The following is a 19,810-nucleotide window of genomic DNA, read 5'->3' as shown; positions in this document are numbered from 1 at the left end:
CTCAAAAATCAGTAAACTGATAAATCCAGGCCCAGCTAATTTGAAGCTGAGAGGATTACATCTTTGAGGAGACAGGATGTGATTGAGTCTCAGCTGATTTCCATCTGCAGGAGCAGGCAGTAGCTGGTGCTGGAAGCAGGGCAGTGTGCCTGGGCTGACCCTCCCTTTTGAGCCTTCTCCAGGAAGGTGGGGTGATGCCTCTACTGAATATCTGGAAATTCTTCAAGACATAGCTCTACCTTTCAAACAGAGCTCTAATTTTGATTGGCCTCTCTCTCCTGAGGATGTTCTTAATGTTTTGAATAGTACACTGAGCATATACACGTTTGTTACCCAGTGCCTCTATCCCAGTCTGTTTCCCTTTATACCCCCTTCACCATATATTTCAGCTTTTCCAGTATGTTCTATGATTGGAATAATTGATGTATCATTTTAGTATTGCTCCATCTCAGATGGCCTCAGTGTCATAGTTGAGACTGAGGAATATTTATTTGTATTATTAGGGGAAAAAAATAACACTGCCATCTGTATGAAGTAGTGTGCGATCTCTTTAGGGTCTTACCATTTCAGTTTTGACCACATTTTCATTTCCTGAAACTTTCCAAGTAAACTCATTCACTTGTTTCTGGTAATTTCAATCATATATGAAATTTTAGAAATAATGCACTGTTTACTGCAAACTTACTTCCCTATATTATCTCAGTAATAACAGCTCTTGTCAAAATATGCCAGCACCTGAAGCTGAGAAGAGCTTATTTCTCATGCATAAATCAGGAGCAGTTTTATAGTTGTTGTTAGCACATGAAAATTGCCTCTTTGGCAATTGAAGTATGTTATTTTTTGGTTGTTGCAGAAAGAACTCTTCAGATTGGCTGTAATCTGCTATTCTTAGTGGCTTTGAGACTCTTGTTCACTTAGTTGGTCATTTGCAGTGGATTTTCTCTTGTGCATTGATAACCAAGTCTAGAGAATATGTATTTCTGCTTTAGGTTTTTTAGTCTAGGATTGCAAACAGTATTTGGCATTAATCATATTTGTTTTATTACTGTATAGCTTCATCCTAGTTAGAGTAAGGAGCTGTGGTATCCTGGTTATAAATCCCCCATCTTACTTTTGATTTCTTGTTTAATTTTTAATTTTATACTACTTTCCTTTCTAATATTTCATTTTGGCAAAATATGAATATTTCCATTATTCTTATGCAAAGATACTCTTGTCTACTGGTGACTGCAGCAATGTAACTATTTCATTTTAACTGGGAATAATGATACAAAGAGAGCACTCTAACAGAGTGAGAGTTGGATGGAGGTTGAAGCTTTGCCACTGTGCTGTCCTGAATTTCCCATCATTTAATGGCAGTATGTGGTGTGTTTTGCACTTGTAGCAGTAGGTACCTGCTTCTTCAATACTGACCTTGCACAGTTGCTGCTGTGTGATTCTGAGACCCACTAGACTTTATATTCAGGATATCTAGGAAGGGCAGGCAAAGCAGGGAGGCCTAGGAAAACAGAGTATTTCAGGAGCTGGCAAAATCATTCCAGAATAGGTATTGCTTAGCCCTGGGACTACGTAATGAAAGACACTGTGTAAATGTTAGGTTTGGCTCAGAATGAAAAATTCAATCTTTCTGCTTTCCTCCCTTGTAGGAATGATGAGATAGTGATGCCAGAAGAGCAAACGGGTCTGGTGAAGGAAAACTATATCTGGAATGTCCTGCTGCATCGTGGTGCCACTGACGAGGGAATATTTCTCCACGTGCCTCCTGGAAGCTATGACCATGACCTGTTCACCATGACATGGGGGCCCACCATTGCAGCACTTTCTTATGTTTTTGACAAGAGCTTAGAGGAAACAATAATCCAGAAGGCTATCTCTGGTTTCAGGTGACTCTTACCTTCATAAAGACCCAAAAGAGTAAAAGTGGGACCATTGGCTCCTGTTTATCTGCTGGAGAGACATCACAGTGAAAATCAAATGTTGCTTTTTCTAGCAATTGAAAAGCACTTTTTTATGACCTGTGATCGTCTAGTGTTCTGTCATTTGTGTCAGTTCATCACATTTTGGCCTCTCTGACTTGCCAGTCAGTGTTTAGCTTGACTGCTGTGTTATAATAAATTAAAGTGCCCAGGGGTACATCTTTTTAAACTCCAACCTGGTTACATTTAAAGGACCTACTGACACAGCTAGGCTGTTTAGAAGTGAGGGGGAGAAGTCACTCAACTGGCACAGTGATGCTGACAAAATCTCCGTGTAGGAACAAAACCTTTCTACTGTATGATCCCATAGCTGTGGCTGAATGGGATGTGGGAATTCTTTTTTCCTTCCAAGATGACCAGTACTCAAAAACTTGTGATCTGTGAGCAACTATATTGGAATGATCGTTGGTCATGCTTAGATCAGACCAAAGGATGCTTTAAGCATAGTTGTAATGCTTTGTCAATACACTGCTGTAGCCATGATATCTTGGAAACTGGACTTCAACACAACCACCAATCTCAGCAACTCTCTTATGTTAGGACAGGAGGTTGGATATAATGCTCAGGTGCAAGTGGGCTGTCTGTTTAGACTCACTTTAAATTGATTCTTGCATCAGCATAGACAAGTATCAGTATCTATGGAAAAGGATTGAGCTTATTTAAGCAATAATAGTGGACTTCTATACATAAGCATTCATTATGAATGGGTGGAGAGGAAGGTCTAAAATGTCAACAGAGAGGGTCTCAGATTTGCTGTCCTGTAGACAGACTTGTCTGTGCTGACTTAGTACATTATTTTCTGTTTTCTTTTTTCCCCAGGAAATGTGCAATGATTTCTGCTCATTATGGCCTTAGTGATGTGTTTGACAATCTCATAATTTCTCTCTGCAAGTTTACAGCTCTCAGCAGTGAGGTAAGTTGGCAAAGAGGAGAAAAAAGCATGACTACTACTGCACTGGAGCTCTCTTCCTCTGTTAAGCAGCAATATTTGCTTATTTTAATTATTGTATCTGTAGGTATCTATCAGCCCCTGCCCAGAGTTTTCTGGAGGAAGTAATGGGAAATGTGTAGTGAAGTGGGACTTCCATAGGCCAGGTTCAAATATGCAAATTTTCTTTTACTCACAAGTATCAGTTTGTGCAGAGCAGAATGCCTTGATGTTTTATTCACCTATTTGACCTGAAGAGACTTAGGTCTACCTGTGATCCCAGGCAAGTTCATACATTTCAGATATTGACTTTTCAATGACAGGGTTTATGCAGTGCCGGGGGGGACTGTTTTGTGAGATGTACTTCCAAAGTGTAGGAGCTATGTAGATGCACAGCATAAGCATAAAGGAGTTAGAAGACAAATGCTTTCAATTGTTAGTTGGGGTGTGAACTGTGGTAATCAGATCAGCTGTTAACCCCACATTTGGCAAGCCCTGAAGACTCTTCCTTTGGGGTGTACCATGAGAATAAATTCAAGGTGCTGTGGTTAGTGTAAGCTTTATTGCTCTCATTTATTTGTGTGTTACAATATCCACCTGTTTTTCCCCAGTGTTTAATAGACAGTGTGGGGCAGACCATGCTGTCTGCTAAGGAGTAGTTGACAGCAATTCCTGTAAAGGGTCAGAACTCCCAAAGGATCTCACAGTATTGCTCTCAAGAATCAGTGCAAGACCCACAGTGAGCAGAACAGAATTGCCACACATATAGGAAAAGGAAACGAGATAATTCAAGACTGAAAACATTGGAGTAAAAAGGCCAAGACAGGTGAATTTTTTAAAAGACAAAGAAATCCCAAGCAGAGGGTTTGCTTTAGATTCCCTCTTTCTGCACAGCTCACAATAGTAAAGATGCAGTATTTGATCATCCTCAGGCACACCAGACCTTGAGACTACCAATAGGTAACCCAAGCAGAAGAATGTCTGCCATGAAACAGATTTACACAGCAGAAGCAACTAGACTAGGCCAAGCCCTCAGATGCACCAGCTATTGCCAGCTGTATCCCATCTAGTTGAGAGACTGGAATCTTGAGCAGTCTGAGGTCTGAGTTAATCAAGTAAGCATGTCTTTTGATGATGACATAGAATCAGGAACTTCTGGATTTGAAGAAGGCTGAGTTCTTATCTTTGGCCAGATTCTAATTACATAGACTACTTTCTGCTGTCCTAAATTCCTGTAAGGCTTGGAGACAGTAGGATAACTGAACAAATATTTAAGAGTCTGGAGGAAGGAGAGAAGGAAGAGCCATCTTCAGAGGACTGAAGAGTCAAAGCAGGCATCCTCTCCATGCACTGCGGTTGCTATGCATGGCCACTTTGATTGAAAGAAAGGAAATGGAAAGGAACATGGAAGGTCTTTAAGTGATTAGGAAGAATGAGTGCCCCACTTCCTGATCCATAATTAAGACTCATACTGACTCAGTATGTAAATAGTAGCAAAACCTGTGTGTGTGGTTTTCAGTGATGTGGTTTCTTGCCAGAGAGCAAAATCAGGCATATTGCTGTTTGCACCCTGACACCGCAGAGATGCATGTATTCATGTAGTTTCCCCATAGCAACGATGGAAAAAACCCAAATTGGTTGTTACATTTCTGCCAGATTTCAGATTGGCACATCTAATGGAGTTTGCTTCTAAATCAAAGACACATTTTGATACCAGTTTTTCCATCAGTTTGGCTGAAGCAAGAGAGTTTTTCTGAACTTCAAATCTGAGATAGGATACACTGACTCCTTCAGTCCCTTGTCTTCTCTTCCATTCTTGGTGAGGAGATAAGTATGGATTTTGTCCACGTAAACAAGAGAATGGTAAAGCCCATCTTTTCTCAAAAGGAAGATTGCAATGATTTTAAGTAACTGCAGAATCATGGAGCATGTTACACTGTTTGGTATTAGCTGACATGGTAGCTGGTTTATTCTTTGCTCTGGCAGTGTATGGTTGGTTTCAATGACTTAGCAGGCTTTCTGTATTTTGAAAAGCTGTGTGTGCATTGAACAAGTTATGGGGATTTGAGATACAGCAATCATTGGCAGAGACTCCCCGTTAGGATTGAATTACTTTGAATCTTGCTGTTAGGTAGTGGTAGGAGTAATTTTGCAAGTCAGTAATGGTTTTGGCCACAGTTTTCTTCTCTAACAGCACAGCAGAGTAATTGCTGCTTCCAGAGGAGATGTGGTACTTTTTGTAGAAGACTTTGATCTCGAGCTGAGTTCCTGTAGCAGGATGAATTAGTGGGTTTTCAGCAAGCACTTTCAAAATGTTCTGAGTTGTCATTCTTGGGGAGTTTATAACTAGGTTGTTCGGTGATTTATATTGTATCTGGTAAGCTACCTTGTCCTTGTTTATGTGCAAAGCGAATGTGAGCTGAGGAGTTATCCAAGCATCATACAGAGAATTGTTATCTTTCCCATAACCAGTTCTGAAGCATCTGCCCTAATTTCTGTTGAAAAGAAAACATCTCTTTCTGACTGATTGCCACCGCCTCTTCTTTCCTGCAGTCTATTGAGAACCTGCCCACTGTTTTTGGAAGTAATCCCAAGGCCCATATTGCAGCAAAGACAGTGTTTCACTTGGCCCATCGCCATGGTGACATTCTGCGAGAGGGCTGGAAGAACATCATGGAGGCCATGCTACAGCTTTTCCGAGCAGAGCTGCTGCCCAAGGCCATGGTGGAGGTAATAATTAGCTGGCTGGCTGGATAACTGAAGAGCTAGGAGAGTGGGAAGCTGGCTTTTCATAGAGCCAGTTCCAAAAGTAAGAGAGCTCTCTTGCAAAGGCCTAGCTTTTGGTAATGTACAGAACTTGGAAGCCTGTGAAGGGTTTAGTGTTCAAGTTGTGTGCAGCTTCTTTTGTAGCTTGTTTCTTTTTTTCTCATTTTATTTCTTGTTAGATTTGAGGAATGCCAGCATTTATTTTACTTGAACAGATTTTGAATGTTGTGCAGAAGAGGGACATGCATATAGGCATGAAGTGCTAGAGCCCTGCATTGGTGTTACCAGATGCGAGTGGCACTTTACTGACAGGATAGTGTGGTGAAGAGCTGGGTTTGACTGCACTTGTATGGGCTGTTTGGTATTGTGTTTCATCACTAAGAGAAATATAATGGGGTTGGGGAGGTCATATGCATGTCCTGGTCTATGTTCCAGGTTGAAGACTTTGTGGATCCTAATGGCAAAATCTATCTTCAGCGTGAGGAGACACCATCCAACCGGTGAGTGGCATAGATGTCCCAGGCAGTCTTTTTTGTACCAAGGTTGGAAAATAATATGATTTCTTGTTTACTTACTGATGCTGGTGTCTTCTGAATTGCAGTGGTGAATCAACAGTACTGAGTTTTGTTAGCTGGCTCACCCTCAGTGGGACAGAGCAATCTGGTATGAGAGGGCCATCTACGGAAACACAGGAGGCAAAGCGAGCAGCTTTGGAATGCATAAAGGTAACCTATAGGCTGTAGAAGAATCTGGTTTTTTTTCTTGGTGACAGTACTATGTGGGTAACAGGCAACAGAAGTATAAATATGTATGCTGCTTGGCAGTATTGCAGGTAACAGGAGACTTAAAAACTGAAAGAATCTACAAAAGAGCATATCTGGATTGACAGCTAAATGGTCTTTTGTGCTGCTGTGCACAAAGGTACTAACACATCAAAACAGGAATGATTCCTCAGGCTGGGATCTAACCCTGGGCATCACAGTCCTATATTTAAAGAGAAGTTAATGAATTCTCAAACAACTAATCTTTTCCAAGACAGTGTAAAGGTATATGGTGCCGACAAAATCTGAACCTGGGGTTTGACCACTGTGTGGCCAGAGGAGTCATCTGATAAAATCTGTCTAGCACAGATGAGGTCTGTTAAAAGTAACTGATGTTAAAGAGCAAACTAGTTGGAAGGAGTTTTCCTCCAGATAATAACAACAATCTGTGTCTTTCCTGTGAACATGATGTGTTTCTGGAAGATCTGTTTGTATGCCTTCCACAACCCCCAGATGCACAGTTGTCTTTTCTGTATTTTGCAGCAATGTGATCCTGAGAAGTTGATCACAGAAAGCAAATTTCTCCAACTTGAATCCCTCCAGGAGCTCATGAAGGTGAGAGAGATATTGGGCAAGGGACTGGGTGGCAGTGGAACAAATGTGCTATGCATAATAGTGGATATGTGCTGTGTACTCACTTAACTCCTCTGTCCTCAGAGGAGGTCTTGGAACTATTTGGGATGTGAACCTAGCTTTTAGTTCACCTGTTAAAAGTTGCTTCTGTCCTGGCAGACACAAATTGCTCTGGCAGTAGAAGAAAACATTAAATTGTGGAATGCATTCTAAGAGCCTTGAGAACTCTTGGCAAGTATTTGTAGTTCTGTGCCAAAGCTTAAAGATTTTCAAATGTGCTGTGTACCTAATGAGAGAATTCGAAAAGGCCACTCTAGAGGCAAGAGCTCTACAGAAATATTTGACAGTGTGTCCCTAAGTAGTATGGTACCTGCCTGCTGTGGGAGATATAATAAGGCTGGACACATTAGCCTTTGGGCTACAGAAGATCAATCTCCCTGGGGGAGTGTCATCTCAGTTCTGGGGGAACACTGTGCTCCTACTCTGATTGTCAGGAATTCTCCCTTCATATACAAGCCGATGGCTTGAGAACATAACTCCAGTATTTGTAGTCATTCTCAGGTACTGCTTTTTCTGTACTTCACATATTTATTAGCAAGAAACTGCTGGATATCAGTTCCTCTTCATCTGAGACACTTTGTCAGAGTTTAACATCTTTCAAGTTCATATTGCATTTTGCATCAGAAAAAAAATTAATTTTTCCGATCAATTTAACTTGACCTTTATCCATTGCCTTTGACTATGCGTGACCTCACTAGGCAGTGGAGTACAGTTTTGGCCAGACTCAAAGCATTCTGTTGGTTCCCCATTTTTGGGAGCTTGTGATTCATAAAAATACCATGGCTATTCCAGGCTCTGATCTCTGTGACTCCTGATGAGGAGACATATGATGAAGAAGATGCAGCCTTCTGCTTGGAGATGCTTCTGCGGATTGTTCTAGAGAATAGGTATGACCTTGAAATAAATGCACATTCACTGTAATGTCCCTGCTTTACTGCAGCTGCTGCCTGGGTCCAGGGAATGAATTCCTTATGTATGTGATTCACCAGCTGAAGCAGCATGTGGCTGTAATTTCAGGACTTAACAATTCCACTGTAGCATGTGCAAATAGAAAGGCTATTAGCTCATGAATTAGTGCTTGATATCCTGAAATTTGGAGAATATAAACTAAACTCCAGAGGGAGAATTCTCCCACCTGATTGCTTTGCAAGTAATGAGTAAGAAGTTTGATCATTTTGTTGTTTCAATGTGTCTGTTCTTGTACCTCTCACCTGGAATTTTTGTTGAAGTTAAGAAATGGTGGATTGTCTGGAGTTGTGGGAGGGGTTGCTGGATCCTGCTTGTCTCATGTCCTTTCATTCTACCCTTTCCCTCCTCCTTGTTGTGGCTAGGGACCGTGTGACCTGTGTCTGGCAAACTGTCCGAGACCACCTTTATCACCTCTGTATCCATGCAATGGAGTTCTGCTTCTTGGTGGAGAGGGCAGTGGTGGGGCTGCTGAGGCTGGCCATTCGACTGCTCCGTCGAGATGAGATCAGTGCACAGGTAAGGGATTTTTGAAAGGCAGTTACTGGGGTTTTGTGGGGTTTTGTACCCTGTGACACAGGAAACCAGTTGCTGTTGGATGGACCCATATTTAACCTGTTCGTGGTGCAGGTAACAACAAACAGCAATTGTAACTAGCTCTAATAGATGAAGGAGTACATTGTTAGAGAATGGAGTGTAAGTAATAGGGTCTGTTATTCTTGTCTCCTTCTGTGGCCAGGTTCTCCTCTCATTACGTATCTTACTAATGATGAAGCCAAATGTGCTGTCCAGAGTTAGCCATGAGGTTGCCTATGGCCTCCATGAACTCCTGAAGACCAATGCTGCCAACATTCACTCTGGGGATGACTGGTACACGCTCTTCACCCTCCTGGAGTGCATCGGGTCGGGGGTGAAGCCACCCGCAGCCCTGCAGGTTACAGCAAGGGCAGATAATGACACAGGTAAGACAGGCCAGCTTTTGCTAGGAAATCTGATGCCTGCCTGCCAGATAAGCAGCTGCTTCCTCAAGCTTTTCAATTAGCAAAGGGGACTGCAAGAAAACAAAGCTGATATTAAACTACATTAGCAAGATTAAAGACCAGCACCTGCTGTTCACTCCTCATGGTCTGTTCCTGTCCCTATTCTGCCATCTCCTCCTACTCAGTGAGCAGCAATCCAGGTGCTAGTCCCTGGGGGGTGGTGGGAGGAAAACTGATATCAGTTCTGGCAGCTGTAGGAGGTCTTTGCTCTACCTAAGGAGCATTTTCTGCTGGTTGTGGTTTGGTGCCTTGGGTACCGTAATCTCTTATCTGGGCATGTAATGTAAACCCAGCTGCTGTTCCTGTCATATTTGCTTCTTTTGTGGGACCGACTCTTTTCTGTCCATTTTTTAAGGTTCTCATAAAACGAGTTGCTCTTTAAAATTGTATTTCCAGATCCATTTGCATTAATAGTCGCCAGAACCATTCCCACAAGACCAATGCAGTATTTCTCAGTTCTCTTGACTGTGTTAGAAAGGAGGTCTTTTCAGCAAATTGTTCCGTTTTGCTTTAGCCAGCTGTCAGGATATTTAAAGGTGATGTCTTCAGACTTCTAAAGCAAAGAGCAATAAAGGAATTTTCTAGAAGTTTTTTTTATTTTTTTTTTTTTTCTCTTTGCTTTTCTAGAACTTCTTTAATAGGTCCTGATGCTTTGTGCTAGACAGATGGGAGAAGTATGATTTTTAAAAATACTTATGGACTTTGCTCCCTGGATTAATGCAGAGCTGTCTCCTCTTCTCTCTCCTTTATTTTTTCCTTTTTTTTTTTCTTTTTTTTACCGCTTCTGTCTTTGATAGAGCAAACTGCTTGACTTGGCACAAGTCAAAACATTAATTCTCTACCTCCTGAAAATGTTTGGTGCCCTCTGTTCACAGAAAGTCTGTCTATCTGCTGATGAGTTTCTAGATGGTGTTGAGCAATGGAGAGAACAAGTTTTTACTTCTAAATAACATATCAGTAACTTAAATTTGTCCCTTGCAAGGACTTCTCTCTTGAGACGTGTGAAATTTAAGGTTATCCTAAATGTCAGGGCAGGTAGATCTGACGGGTGTAGAACATACTAATAACCACTTGTGGTTTCTGGTCGATGCTGATCTGGATTGCTACTCCCTTATCCACAGCTACTCTTGCAAGTTCTTGATTTGGCTTTGATCTAAACCCCATGTCTTTTGTCTTAAAGGTGCTCAATCAGACAGCGAGGTGTCCTCCTCCTATCACCCAAGTGACACGAGCCTGGACCGTGGCTACACCTCTGACTCCGAGGTGTACACAGACCACGGGAAGCCAGGCAAGATGCATCGCTCCGTCACGGATGTGGACGTCATGAACAGTGGCTGGCTAGTGGTGAGTAGCCAGTGGGCTTCTGGTGACCAAAGAGGACTACTTCTACCGTGGTTGTGAGCAGAGGGTGTGGTAGTGAGAGAAAGAATAAGACTGTAGAAAAGAGAGTTAAGATGAGCTTATAATGTAAAGGCAGGATAGGGAGAGACACAGATGGAAAAGAGAAAGCTTTGAGGCAAATGAGGAAGAAAGGGGAATGGACCATACAGAAACATTACCTGGGGGCCTTTCTGAAGAAAGGCCCTTTCAGTGTGAGCATGAGATGCTTCTCGTTATGCTACCCTCTCCTGCTTACCTGCTTGCTGTGACCTGTAGGTGGGGAAAGATGACATCGACAACTCCAGATCCACTGCTGGGCTCAGCAGGCTGGGTCCATCACCTCTCGTCAACCAGTACAGCTTGACGGTGGGGCTGGATTTGGGCCCACATGACACAAAGTCTCTCATGAAATGTGTGGAGTCCCTGTCCTTCATCGTGCGAGATGCTGCCCATGTTACACCTGAGAACTTTGAACTCTGTGTCAAAACAATACGTATCTTCGTGGAGGCCAGCCTGAATGGGGGTAAGATGGCCCTTCACTTGTCAACCAGGATTCAGCTTGGGGTGGCCAGTTGGCAAGCAGTGTGAAGTATACTGTCATGAAATGAGTCCCCAACCCAAAGAAAATGGTCTACCAGGAGAAAAGTGTGCTGTCTCCTAGCAGCAGGGACTTTATTCTTATCCCCCTCCCTGGGATGGAGGGGAGGTCTGGAGTTGATGTGGAGACAGCAGTATCAGCTCTTGCAGGAAGTTGTTCCTATGGGGCACTTCAAGCAGGTAGTGGTCATCTCAGAGGACAGGACCCTTTGCTGGGGATATCAAAAGGTGGCTGCCCTGTGTGTTGAAAAGCAGAACATTTTGTAGTGGACTGTTGTATACGGAATGTTGTTGCCTTTTATGCTCTAGGCTACAAGTCCCAGGAAAAGAGGGGGAAGAGCCACAGGTATGACAGTAAATCCAGTCGGTTAAAAAAAAAGCCCAAAGACAGCTCCACACGGCGATCCCGGGTCTTGAGCCAGCACCAGGCGCACACACACAGTGATGAGGACGAGGACGAGAGCATCCCTGCCAGCTACCACACTGTGTCTTTACAGGTTAGTCAGGACGTAAGTATAGCAAGGATTTCCTCCTCTCCTTTCCCATTCTTAGGGCCTGGCTAGGTAATCACTGGAATTCTTTGTGGGGAAAGGGAAGGCTGCATCCTGGATAACTGGGCACTGGATGGCAGAGAGTGTCTATGGGGGCAATATGTGGTTCTTCAGTGAAAGAGGAAGGCTGCAATTTGTACTGGCAAAAGCAGACTAGCAGTGGAGAGAGAGGTCCTCTGAAAAGCAAGGAGGAGGTCTGAAGCTGTGAGTCACTGTAGTAGGTAAGATGGATTAAGGTCATTTGGAGACATGAGGTTCCTGTAGGATTAGCAAGGAGTCTGACAGGGCATCTGAGCTTGAAGAAAGGGGCTGAGGCTCTGGAATTTCAAGCACAGAGGACTGGGCTAAGGGAGTCATTTCTCCCCAGCTGGTACTTCAAAGGTGTGAAGGCATAGGCCTGCTGACTGCCAGGATGTTGGGTCTCAGTTCAGTAGTAAACTGACTAAAGTGCTGTCATATGCCCATACAGGCAAGGGAACTTTGCATGTGCTTCACATACCTTTTTTTAAGGAAAAAAGTTGCAGAGTTCTTGTAGACTGCACAGGTGAATCAATGGGTTTATCCCTCTGCCTGGGAAAGTCAATGCTCTGTGCCAGGAAAGAGCCCATTCTTCCTTTAGACAGGACTGAATGGTGTTCCTCAAAGATGGGATTGATGTGGCTGCTGAACTGACATAAATCTTGTTGAAGATACCTGGCACTTGACCATGTAGAGAGGACACAGACAGCAGGGCCTGACACCATCTCTAAAACTGTGTGTGGTTGTGTATATACATAAAGCATGCTCTAGTAGCTTGAGCCTTTTAGCCTTGTTTGGAGAACAGCAGAGATCAGAGTTGCTTGAAAATTTAAAGTCCTGTGTGTTTCTTACTGTGCTGTGTACTTGCAGCTCCTGGACCTCATGCACACGTTGCACACACGAGCTGCTGGCATCTATAGCTCCTGGGCAGAGGAGCAGCGACACCTGGAGACAGCAGCCAGGAAAATCACAGCGGATTCCCGAACACTGTGGTCCAACTGCTGGTGTCCTTTGCTACAGGGTAAAGCCATCCCCTGGTGATGAGAGTGAGCAGACACTCTTCCAAAGTAATGGCAGGAAAGTTGAGGAGCCAAGAACTAACTGCAGAAAGCAGGCATAGGTTGTTTTTAGGGTCTGTTTTAATTGAAAAAGAACTTGGATCAGATTTGGAGAAACATCTTTAGGATGATTTAGCTGCCAGCATGTTTCTGCATCTGGTAGTAGATTGTCAGTCTGTGGCCTGGAACAAGTATGATCCTTTTTATTCCACAGAGAGTTTTTGATCTTCACTAGACGTTTTACTCTAGACTGAGGAAGTAGGGATGTGACACTCTCCCTGTGGGCTTTGCCCTGAATCCCTCTCTTGCAGGTATTGCCTGGCTGTGCTGTGATGCCCGACGCCAGATCCGAATGCAAGCACTCACTTACTTGCAGCGGGCCCTCCTGGTACATGACCTGCAGGCCCTGGATGCTCTGGAATGGGAGTCCTGCTTCAACAAGGTAACCACCTGCCTGGCATGGGCATGTGAGCAGGGCAGCGTTGTCATGAGGAGTAAAGCTCTGTGCAGGAGAATTGTCCTACTTCAGCACTGTCTTCTTGAGAAGCTTGTTCACTGCAACAGACAAGATGCTTCCTGTTCTGGTCCTGTGAAAAGTTCCTCTCTGCTTAGGCTTCTGACGGGGCCTTTTGGAGTATTGAAGTGAATCCGTTCACACACATCTCATTGCCACCGTCATGTCCTCTGCCTAGAAGCCACCAGTCTAGAGCCAGTGCCTTTCTGTAAAGCTGTCTGTTAAAATTTCATCGATCATTTTTCAGCTCTGAAATATACATGTGTTGGATCCAACAGGTGCTGTTTCCTCTGCTAACCAAGCTACTTGAGAACATCAGCCCAGCTGATGTTGGTGGGATGGAAGAAACTAGGATGAGAGCCTCAACACTACTCTCTAAGGTGAGCACACCTCTGCTGCCTAGGGAAGCTTAGGGGAAACTGTGTTCCTCAAGAAAACAAAACTGTTTGCTGTGTTCACTTCTCAGGGTTGCTAGTTTTACTATTCAGTGCTGGGCTTCTCCACCAGCTTCAGCTGCTGGGACATGCCTTCTTTCCAGAACTGTCTCCATGATTCTAGTCCTTGGAAAAGTTGTCAGGAAGAGGTTTGTGACTTTATGATAGAGAGAAGGATTTCACTCAACATTAGTTGAAGACAGTCTGTTCTTGAGGTGAAATGATGCACATCACAAACTATGCACATCACATAGTTGTGACCTGAGGCAGAGGTCTGGAAGGGCTAGAAGACAGGGTGATGCAGACTGCAGTGGCCTTCCACAAAGGAGACAAGATCCACTCCTTCACATACACAGCTCAGAAGAGTGGAGGCCTATGGCATCCTCAGGGCAGTCCTGTGCATGTTCCCAGCCTGCCACAAGGAGGGGGAATCCAGATTTGTGAGACTGGCTTGTCAGTGAGCGGCAGCCCCTATACTGCTTGTTGACAGTAGTTGTGTTTTTTCCCAGGTATTCCTACAGCATCTCTCCCCACTGCTCTCACTGACCACCTTTGCTGCCCTGTGGCTCACAATCCTGGATTTTATGGACAAATACATGCATGCTGGCTCCAGTGACTTACTGGTAAGGTTCTGGATGCAGTCCTTTGGACAACCATTTATCACATTTTAACCTTCTAAACTTGGAAAGTGTTTCAATTTGGTGTGGGTTTTGGGGTTTTTTAAACTTTTTATTCCTTTCCAAACCATTTTGTTCCATGGTTTCTTGCCCTGGCCACAGTTTCCAAGGCAGCCCATTGGCTGTTTTGAGCTTTGGTTCATTGCTACCTGTCCATTCTTTGTCCTGTCTCTGATTATAGCTGGAGGCCATTCCAGAGTCTCTGAAGAATATGCTGCTCGTAATGGATACGGCTGGAATATTCCACAGTGCCGACTCACGGACAGGATACTCAGATCTCTGGGAGATCACCTGGGAGCGCATTGACTGTTTCTTACCTCGGCTGCGGGATGAGCTCTTCAAACAGACAGTCATCCAAGGTACCAGAGGCTGGGAAACCTTAACACAGGTTTTGGAGCACTACTTGCACCTTGTCCAGTACCCAGCTGCCAGAGTGCCTGGATGCTGATGAAATGAGTTGTAGGAGGCTGTGGGAACTTGGCACAAGGGCAAATTGAGGGATGGTGAAAGGAGTGAGTAAACTGGTGTGTGGTCTCACTGCATGTTTTGTCTTCCTAGACCCTGTCCCCAACATACCAGTGGAGCAGCAGCATCAGAAAACAATAGTGTCTGCAGTGCCCCCTTCTCCTGTAGGGGATGTGAGACCATCCACCCATGTGGCTCCTTTGGAGAAGCCATGTGAACTGGGTGTCAGTGGTGAGTCCTGTTTTCTTTTTTCTGGAATAACTTTCCCAGCATGGTGACATAGATCTGCTTTTCCTTGCTTTAGCATGATGTCTGGTGACCAGGCCTATAGTGTTGTGAAATGTTGTCCTTCCGTCTGGATAAGTTGTTGCTGAGGCTGTTGGGGTGGGCAGAATGCCTATGATTGACCCCTGCTCTTCAGGGCCTTTTATGAAGGGGCAAGTCTGAAAAGGCCCCCGAGTTGATTTTTAGCCCTGCTTAGTTTTGAGCTAATAGGTGGCTTTGTCAGGAGCTGTGTAAGGATCTATTTTGTCTGTTCCTTCTTCCAGAGTCTGAGAGAGCCACTGCACCTGCCTCACCCACCATCAGCACCTCTGCCTCTCCTTCCTTCCCAGCATCAGCTTCAACGAAGTCAAGCCCCGTTACAGACATACCTCCTACGACAGCACAGCCACCGCTCATCCTGCAGCCTCTTGCCTCTCCTCTGCAGGTTGGGGTGCCACCTATGACTCTTCCAATCATTCTCAACCCAGCCCTAATTGAAGCCACCTCTCCTGTTCCCCTCTTAGCTACTCCACGGCCCACTGACCCTATGACAAGCTCTGAAGTCAATTAGTTGGAGGATGTTGGAGAACTGTCTGCTGAGGAGGCTCTGTGGGTGGAGGATGCTGGCCAAATGTTGTCTGGTAGTGGGCATGTCTGTTTTAAAAGATGATGCTAACCTGAGCAGAAGGGCTGTTTCCACAGTCCTCTGGAGCATGTCCCATCCTGCTCCCTTCTTGTGGCATCACCTAAAAATCTGCCCAAAAATCCCTGTCTCCATGGAGAAGTGCCCAATTCCACTGCCCAGTCTCCTTCCTGCCTGTGCAATCTCAGGGGCCAGGCAATGCCTGTGCCCAGCAGCCTGGGAGACCAAGCTGCCACCAGTTCATCTGGTAAAGAGGGAAAACTTGTTGATGTCACACCAGAGAGGGGCTGCAGTACAGGACTGCCTCTCAAGATTATTCAGTCCAGTCCCTGGGCAATTCCCCAGCCATTCCCTAGCTTTCCTGCTGACTCTTCTGGTTGTACTGCTTTGTTTGGGATCTAAGCACGCCTGGGTTCAGCAGGTAGAGTATTTTATTAGAAATGTGGATTGCTTACAGTGCAGCTCTCAGATTGCTGCGTAGGACTTCTTGCCTGCTGGTACATGCTTTCCTTCCTGCAACACGGATGACAGCAATCCCCAAGCCAAATAGAGATTAAGTAGCAGGCGAGTCTGATAGGGGCTTTCATCCCTGCTCCTGTAAATGTAATCAGGCTTTCTGGTTGAAGACAAATCCAGAAGGCTCTGCCTAGCTGTATAGATGAGAAGGAAATGCTGAGAGCAGAGCACAATGGCTGTGTCTCACACAGCACTTGTGGGGCAATCATGTGTTTTGTGCCACTCGCTACACATTGGTCTCTGGGTGACCAGCCCCTTCCTTAGGAGAAAGAAGAACATCCCCTTCACCTACAGATGTGGAGATCTGTGGCACCTGCTGACAGATGCTCAGCAGGTCTGCAGTGGTTTCTCTTGAAAGCTCTGAAGAGAACGCATCCTTCTGCATCTTCTTGTTGGGATCCCATGTCCTTCTACCCCCAGAAGGCCCCTGCAGCTGAGGCCCTGGCAGTGATTCTTGTGCTTCCATCTTGCCGCAAGGACATATCCCGCTCTTTCCCCGCTCATGTCCAGAGCAGAGCTGGCTGCCTGGCAAGTGCTGCATTGCTCATCCTCCTCCTCCTCCCTCAACTAGTTGGCTAAATTCTCAGTAATTTCAATCTTGGAAATTCCCCTGGTGACTGGGAGGGGCATGGATGGGACTCCAACTCAGTGTATCCTGTAAGGAGAGGAACCTGCAGTTGGTGTGGGAATACAACCAGTGTACATACCGAGTAAATGGCTAAAATCCAATGGACTTTTTACAGTGTAATAAATACATCCTGTAAGTGACTGTTCTGGTGTTGCACTCCTTTTCTGTCATCCAACTTTGGCTCGGAGCCTTGGGAAAAGGGGAGTTTGCTTGTGAAGGTGTTGGGCCCTGGCTTCATACACCAGTGCTCTGTCTGCAGGGAGCACAGGGGGACTTGTCAGCTTGGGGTGGGGGGCTGCAATGGAGGTTAGCCATCAAGGGTCTAATCAGGAATGGTTCCCATCATGGACAAAGCAGAGCTGTAATAGTGAGATTGGCTCTTTCAGGTGGCAATAGTTTCACATGGGCTGTAACATTTCTGGTATTACATTGGTGTATGCTCATGTACCACCAGGACTGGGAGCAGAGATGAGGACTGAAGAGCAGGTGCTCTACTCATCTGGTCATGGTGCCAGAACATAGACCTTGGTGACAGCTCAGCTGACACTGGTGATTCTCTGATGAAGAAGAAATCCTTGTTTCCATGGACAAGACTCATAGTTGGAGAGGGTTTGAGAGATGCTGGCCTCTTCCAGGGCTAGTGCTTGCCATGGATTTGAACAACTACACTTCCTTCCTGGTATTTTCTACTTTGTTTCATGGCAAGATCCACGCAGTGCCACAGTGTCCTCAGAGCTGTGTGAAGCACCAGTGCCTTCTCTATTCCAAGAGACTCTTACAGACTTGGTAAGTGGGTAAAAACTTAGGAGTTTGTTTAAATTGCATGAAAAAAGGTCTGAATATTGCATAATGGAAGAGTAATGTGCATACTAGAAAAGTCCTGGTAATAAATCCTGGTTCCCTAACCCCATTTGTACCATTCCTGGAATATTTTTGCTGCTGCAGCTCTCTTCCTCACCCTCCACTGCCTCTAGATTATGTCTTTCCAGCCCTCAGATGTTTTCATTAATGCATTTGAGTCCTTGTGCTGCTCATGGAGTGCTTCTGTATCTCTGCCGTGTCTTTCTGAGCCTTCACTTCTATTTGCAGCTCTGTTTTTCTGCTTGTTGAAAGCTTTAGATTATTAACTCTTTGTCAAGTGCCTTGATGTCAGGACTGCCGCTTTTGATCCCCAGGCCCAGGTGGTCCTCTGACTTTTTGGGGTGGTGTCAGCTGATAGCAAAGCTCCATTTTGCCAGTTGCCTTCCGATAGTTGTTTTGGGCACATGCTGTGTTTTACCACATGCTGAGTTTGCAAACCCAGCTTCTACTGAGAGCATTACGTCTCAACTCAGACAATTATGGTGCAAAGCAAATGCCACCTGAGAGAACTGCAGGAAGTGGGACTAGAATGGAAGGAATGTGGACTGGAAAGACAGAATTGCACTTTAAACAGTTTTCACTAGGCTGTAAATAAGAATGGACTGGAAAACCAGAAAAAGAACTTTTTGGATGTTGTTTGGATTTTGCAAGAGTGAAGTTTAATGTTACAGAGAAAAAAAAAATCAGGGAAAGTACTGAAGTGAAAGGAAATCAGAATCAACTGTCAGGGAGCATGTGCTGCCTGATATGTTAATCAGTACATCTCTTGAACTCTATTTGTAAGTTAAATTGCATAAAAGTCAGTCATACTACTAATGGCTGCTGGTGAGGAGTGGTGTTTACAACAGTACCCTTTGGATTTGTCCTAGCATATACTTTTTTCTAGTCTTGGACTTCTTTCTCATTTTTACTCAGGGTCTGACTAAGTATTTTCCAGAGGAGGCTGAACAGACATCACTGTGTGTTGGTTTTACCTGCCTCTTCTGTTCCCATTTGCATCAATGACTTCTACTGCTAAAACAGAATAGAAATATGTACTGGGATTTAGCATGTGATTGTAGAACACTTTACTGTGGAGCTGGTGTTTTCCTCATTGGTATGAAGTTTACTTGTGTGAGAAGTCCTATGGAATGATAAGCCCTGACTATAAAACATACATTTGGCACTGAAACTTGTGAAACAGAAGCACTGCTGCTTTTAATTTCAATTTAAAAACTGGGTCTGAGCATACTCAAAAGGTCTGTAAGAAAGATTTCCAGGACATATCAACTGTGAACTGGCTTTTTTAGAAGTTATTCTCAGCCCTATAAATGCCAGCTGTTGAACTCCTCTGGAAAAATTTATGCCTGTTACAGAGGGTGATGTGTTCTGAAGCCACTGTGCCTGGCATTTTCGGCCCAGCTGTGCAGAAGGCAGCCCGGCGGGGCTTGTACTTCTCGCCTGTGGCCCCGGAGCGATCCGAGCGCTGCCAAGGCTGCCGGAGGCGGCAGCCCCGCACAGCGGGCACGGTTCCCACTGTCCGTGAGGTGTGGAGGCTGCCGGGAGAGGGAGGGCCAGGCCTGCTCCCGGCGGGCGGACAGGAATGCACGGGGCAGCTTTGGGAACACAGCCGGCTCGGGAGCAAAGCTCTGGAGTGCAGCTCTTATCCCGAACTGATGGGCTGAACAGCGAGGAGAGACCCTGGGCCCGTGAGGAAGCTGCTTGGGGCACGAGTCAATGCAGGGGACGATGAGATCCCCCAAGACTACAAGTCCCAGTGTGCAGTACTGCTCCCGCGGTTGTGTAACCAGCACCCTGGCCCGGGAGAGGTGGTGGGCAGCCAGCGCTCCTCTCCCACACCGGCCAGGGTCAGAGCTGTCCTCGGTCAGCTCCTCTCTGCAGAAGTATGAGCACCAAATGCTCCGTTCTCAAGGGGTGTGCACACCGCTTGGCGATGGAGGATGTGTTGGGACTTGAAAGCATATCCCCACAAGCAGCCAGGGGCCAAGAGGGCAAGTTCTTGCTGAGTTCCCAGTAGGGAAATGGAACGCCCGTGGCCTTACCACAGCCCTGCTCCTCTGCCAGGGGAAGTTGT

The 19,810-nt window shown here is 45.2% G+C and overlaps 1 protein-coding gene across 2 annotated transcripts in view; it reads left to right on the top strand.

Annotated features, from left to right (window-relative positions):
- The window catches only part of GBF1 (golgi brefeldin A resistant guanine nucleotide exchange factor 1), a 98,488-nt gene extending 81,472 nt beyond the window's left edge, over positions 1-17,016 (top strand). For both annotated transcript variants that reach the window (XM_066554650.1, XM_066554651.1), the window contains 19 exons: positions 1,647-1,883; positions 2,796-2,889; positions 5,458-5,634; positions 6,106-6,170; positions 6,272-6,395; positions 6,975-7,046; positions 7,917-8,011; positions 8,456-8,609; positions 8,830-9,052; positions 10,311-10,474; positions 10,787-11,033; positions 11,417-11,616; positions 12,547-12,697; positions 13,046-13,176; positions 13,527-13,628; positions 14,192-14,305; positions 14,541-14,718; positions 14,918-15,055; positions 15,373-17,016. In XM_066554650.1, the coding sequence (XP_066410747.1) occupies positions 1,647-1,883; positions 2,796-2,889; positions 5,458-5,634; positions 6,106-6,170; positions 6,272-6,395; positions 6,975-7,046; positions 7,917-8,011; positions 8,456-8,609; positions 8,830-9,052; positions 10,311-10,474; positions 10,787-11,033; positions 11,417-11,616; positions 12,547-12,697; positions 13,046-13,176; positions 13,527-13,628; positions 14,192-14,305; positions 14,541-14,718; positions 14,918-15,055; positions 15,373-15,659 (2,953 nt within the window). In that variant the 3' untranslated portion in view covers positions 15,660-17,016. The remainder of the gene's footprint in view (positions 1-1,646; positions 1,884-2,795; positions 2,890-5,457; positions 5,635-6,105; positions 6,171-6,271; positions 6,396-6,974; positions 7,047-7,916; positions 8,012-8,455; positions 8,610-8,829; positions 9,053-10,310; positions 10,475-10,786; positions 11,034-11,416; positions 11,617-12,546; positions 12,698-13,045; positions 13,177-13,526; positions 13,629-14,191; positions 14,306-14,540; positions 14,719-14,917; positions 15,056-15,372) is intronic.
- Positions 17,017-19,810: the final 2,794 nt, after the last annotated feature.

Source organism: Molothrus aeneus, chromosome 8, assembly GCF_037042795.1.
Source record: "Molothrus aeneus isolate 106 chromosome 8, BPBGC_Maene_1.0, whole genome shotgun sequence".
Taxonomy (NCBI): Eukaryota; Metazoa; Chordata; class Aves; order Passeriformes; family Icteridae; genus Molothrus; species Molothrus aeneus.
This window is presented reverse-complemented; position numbering and strand designations above follow the sequence as displayed.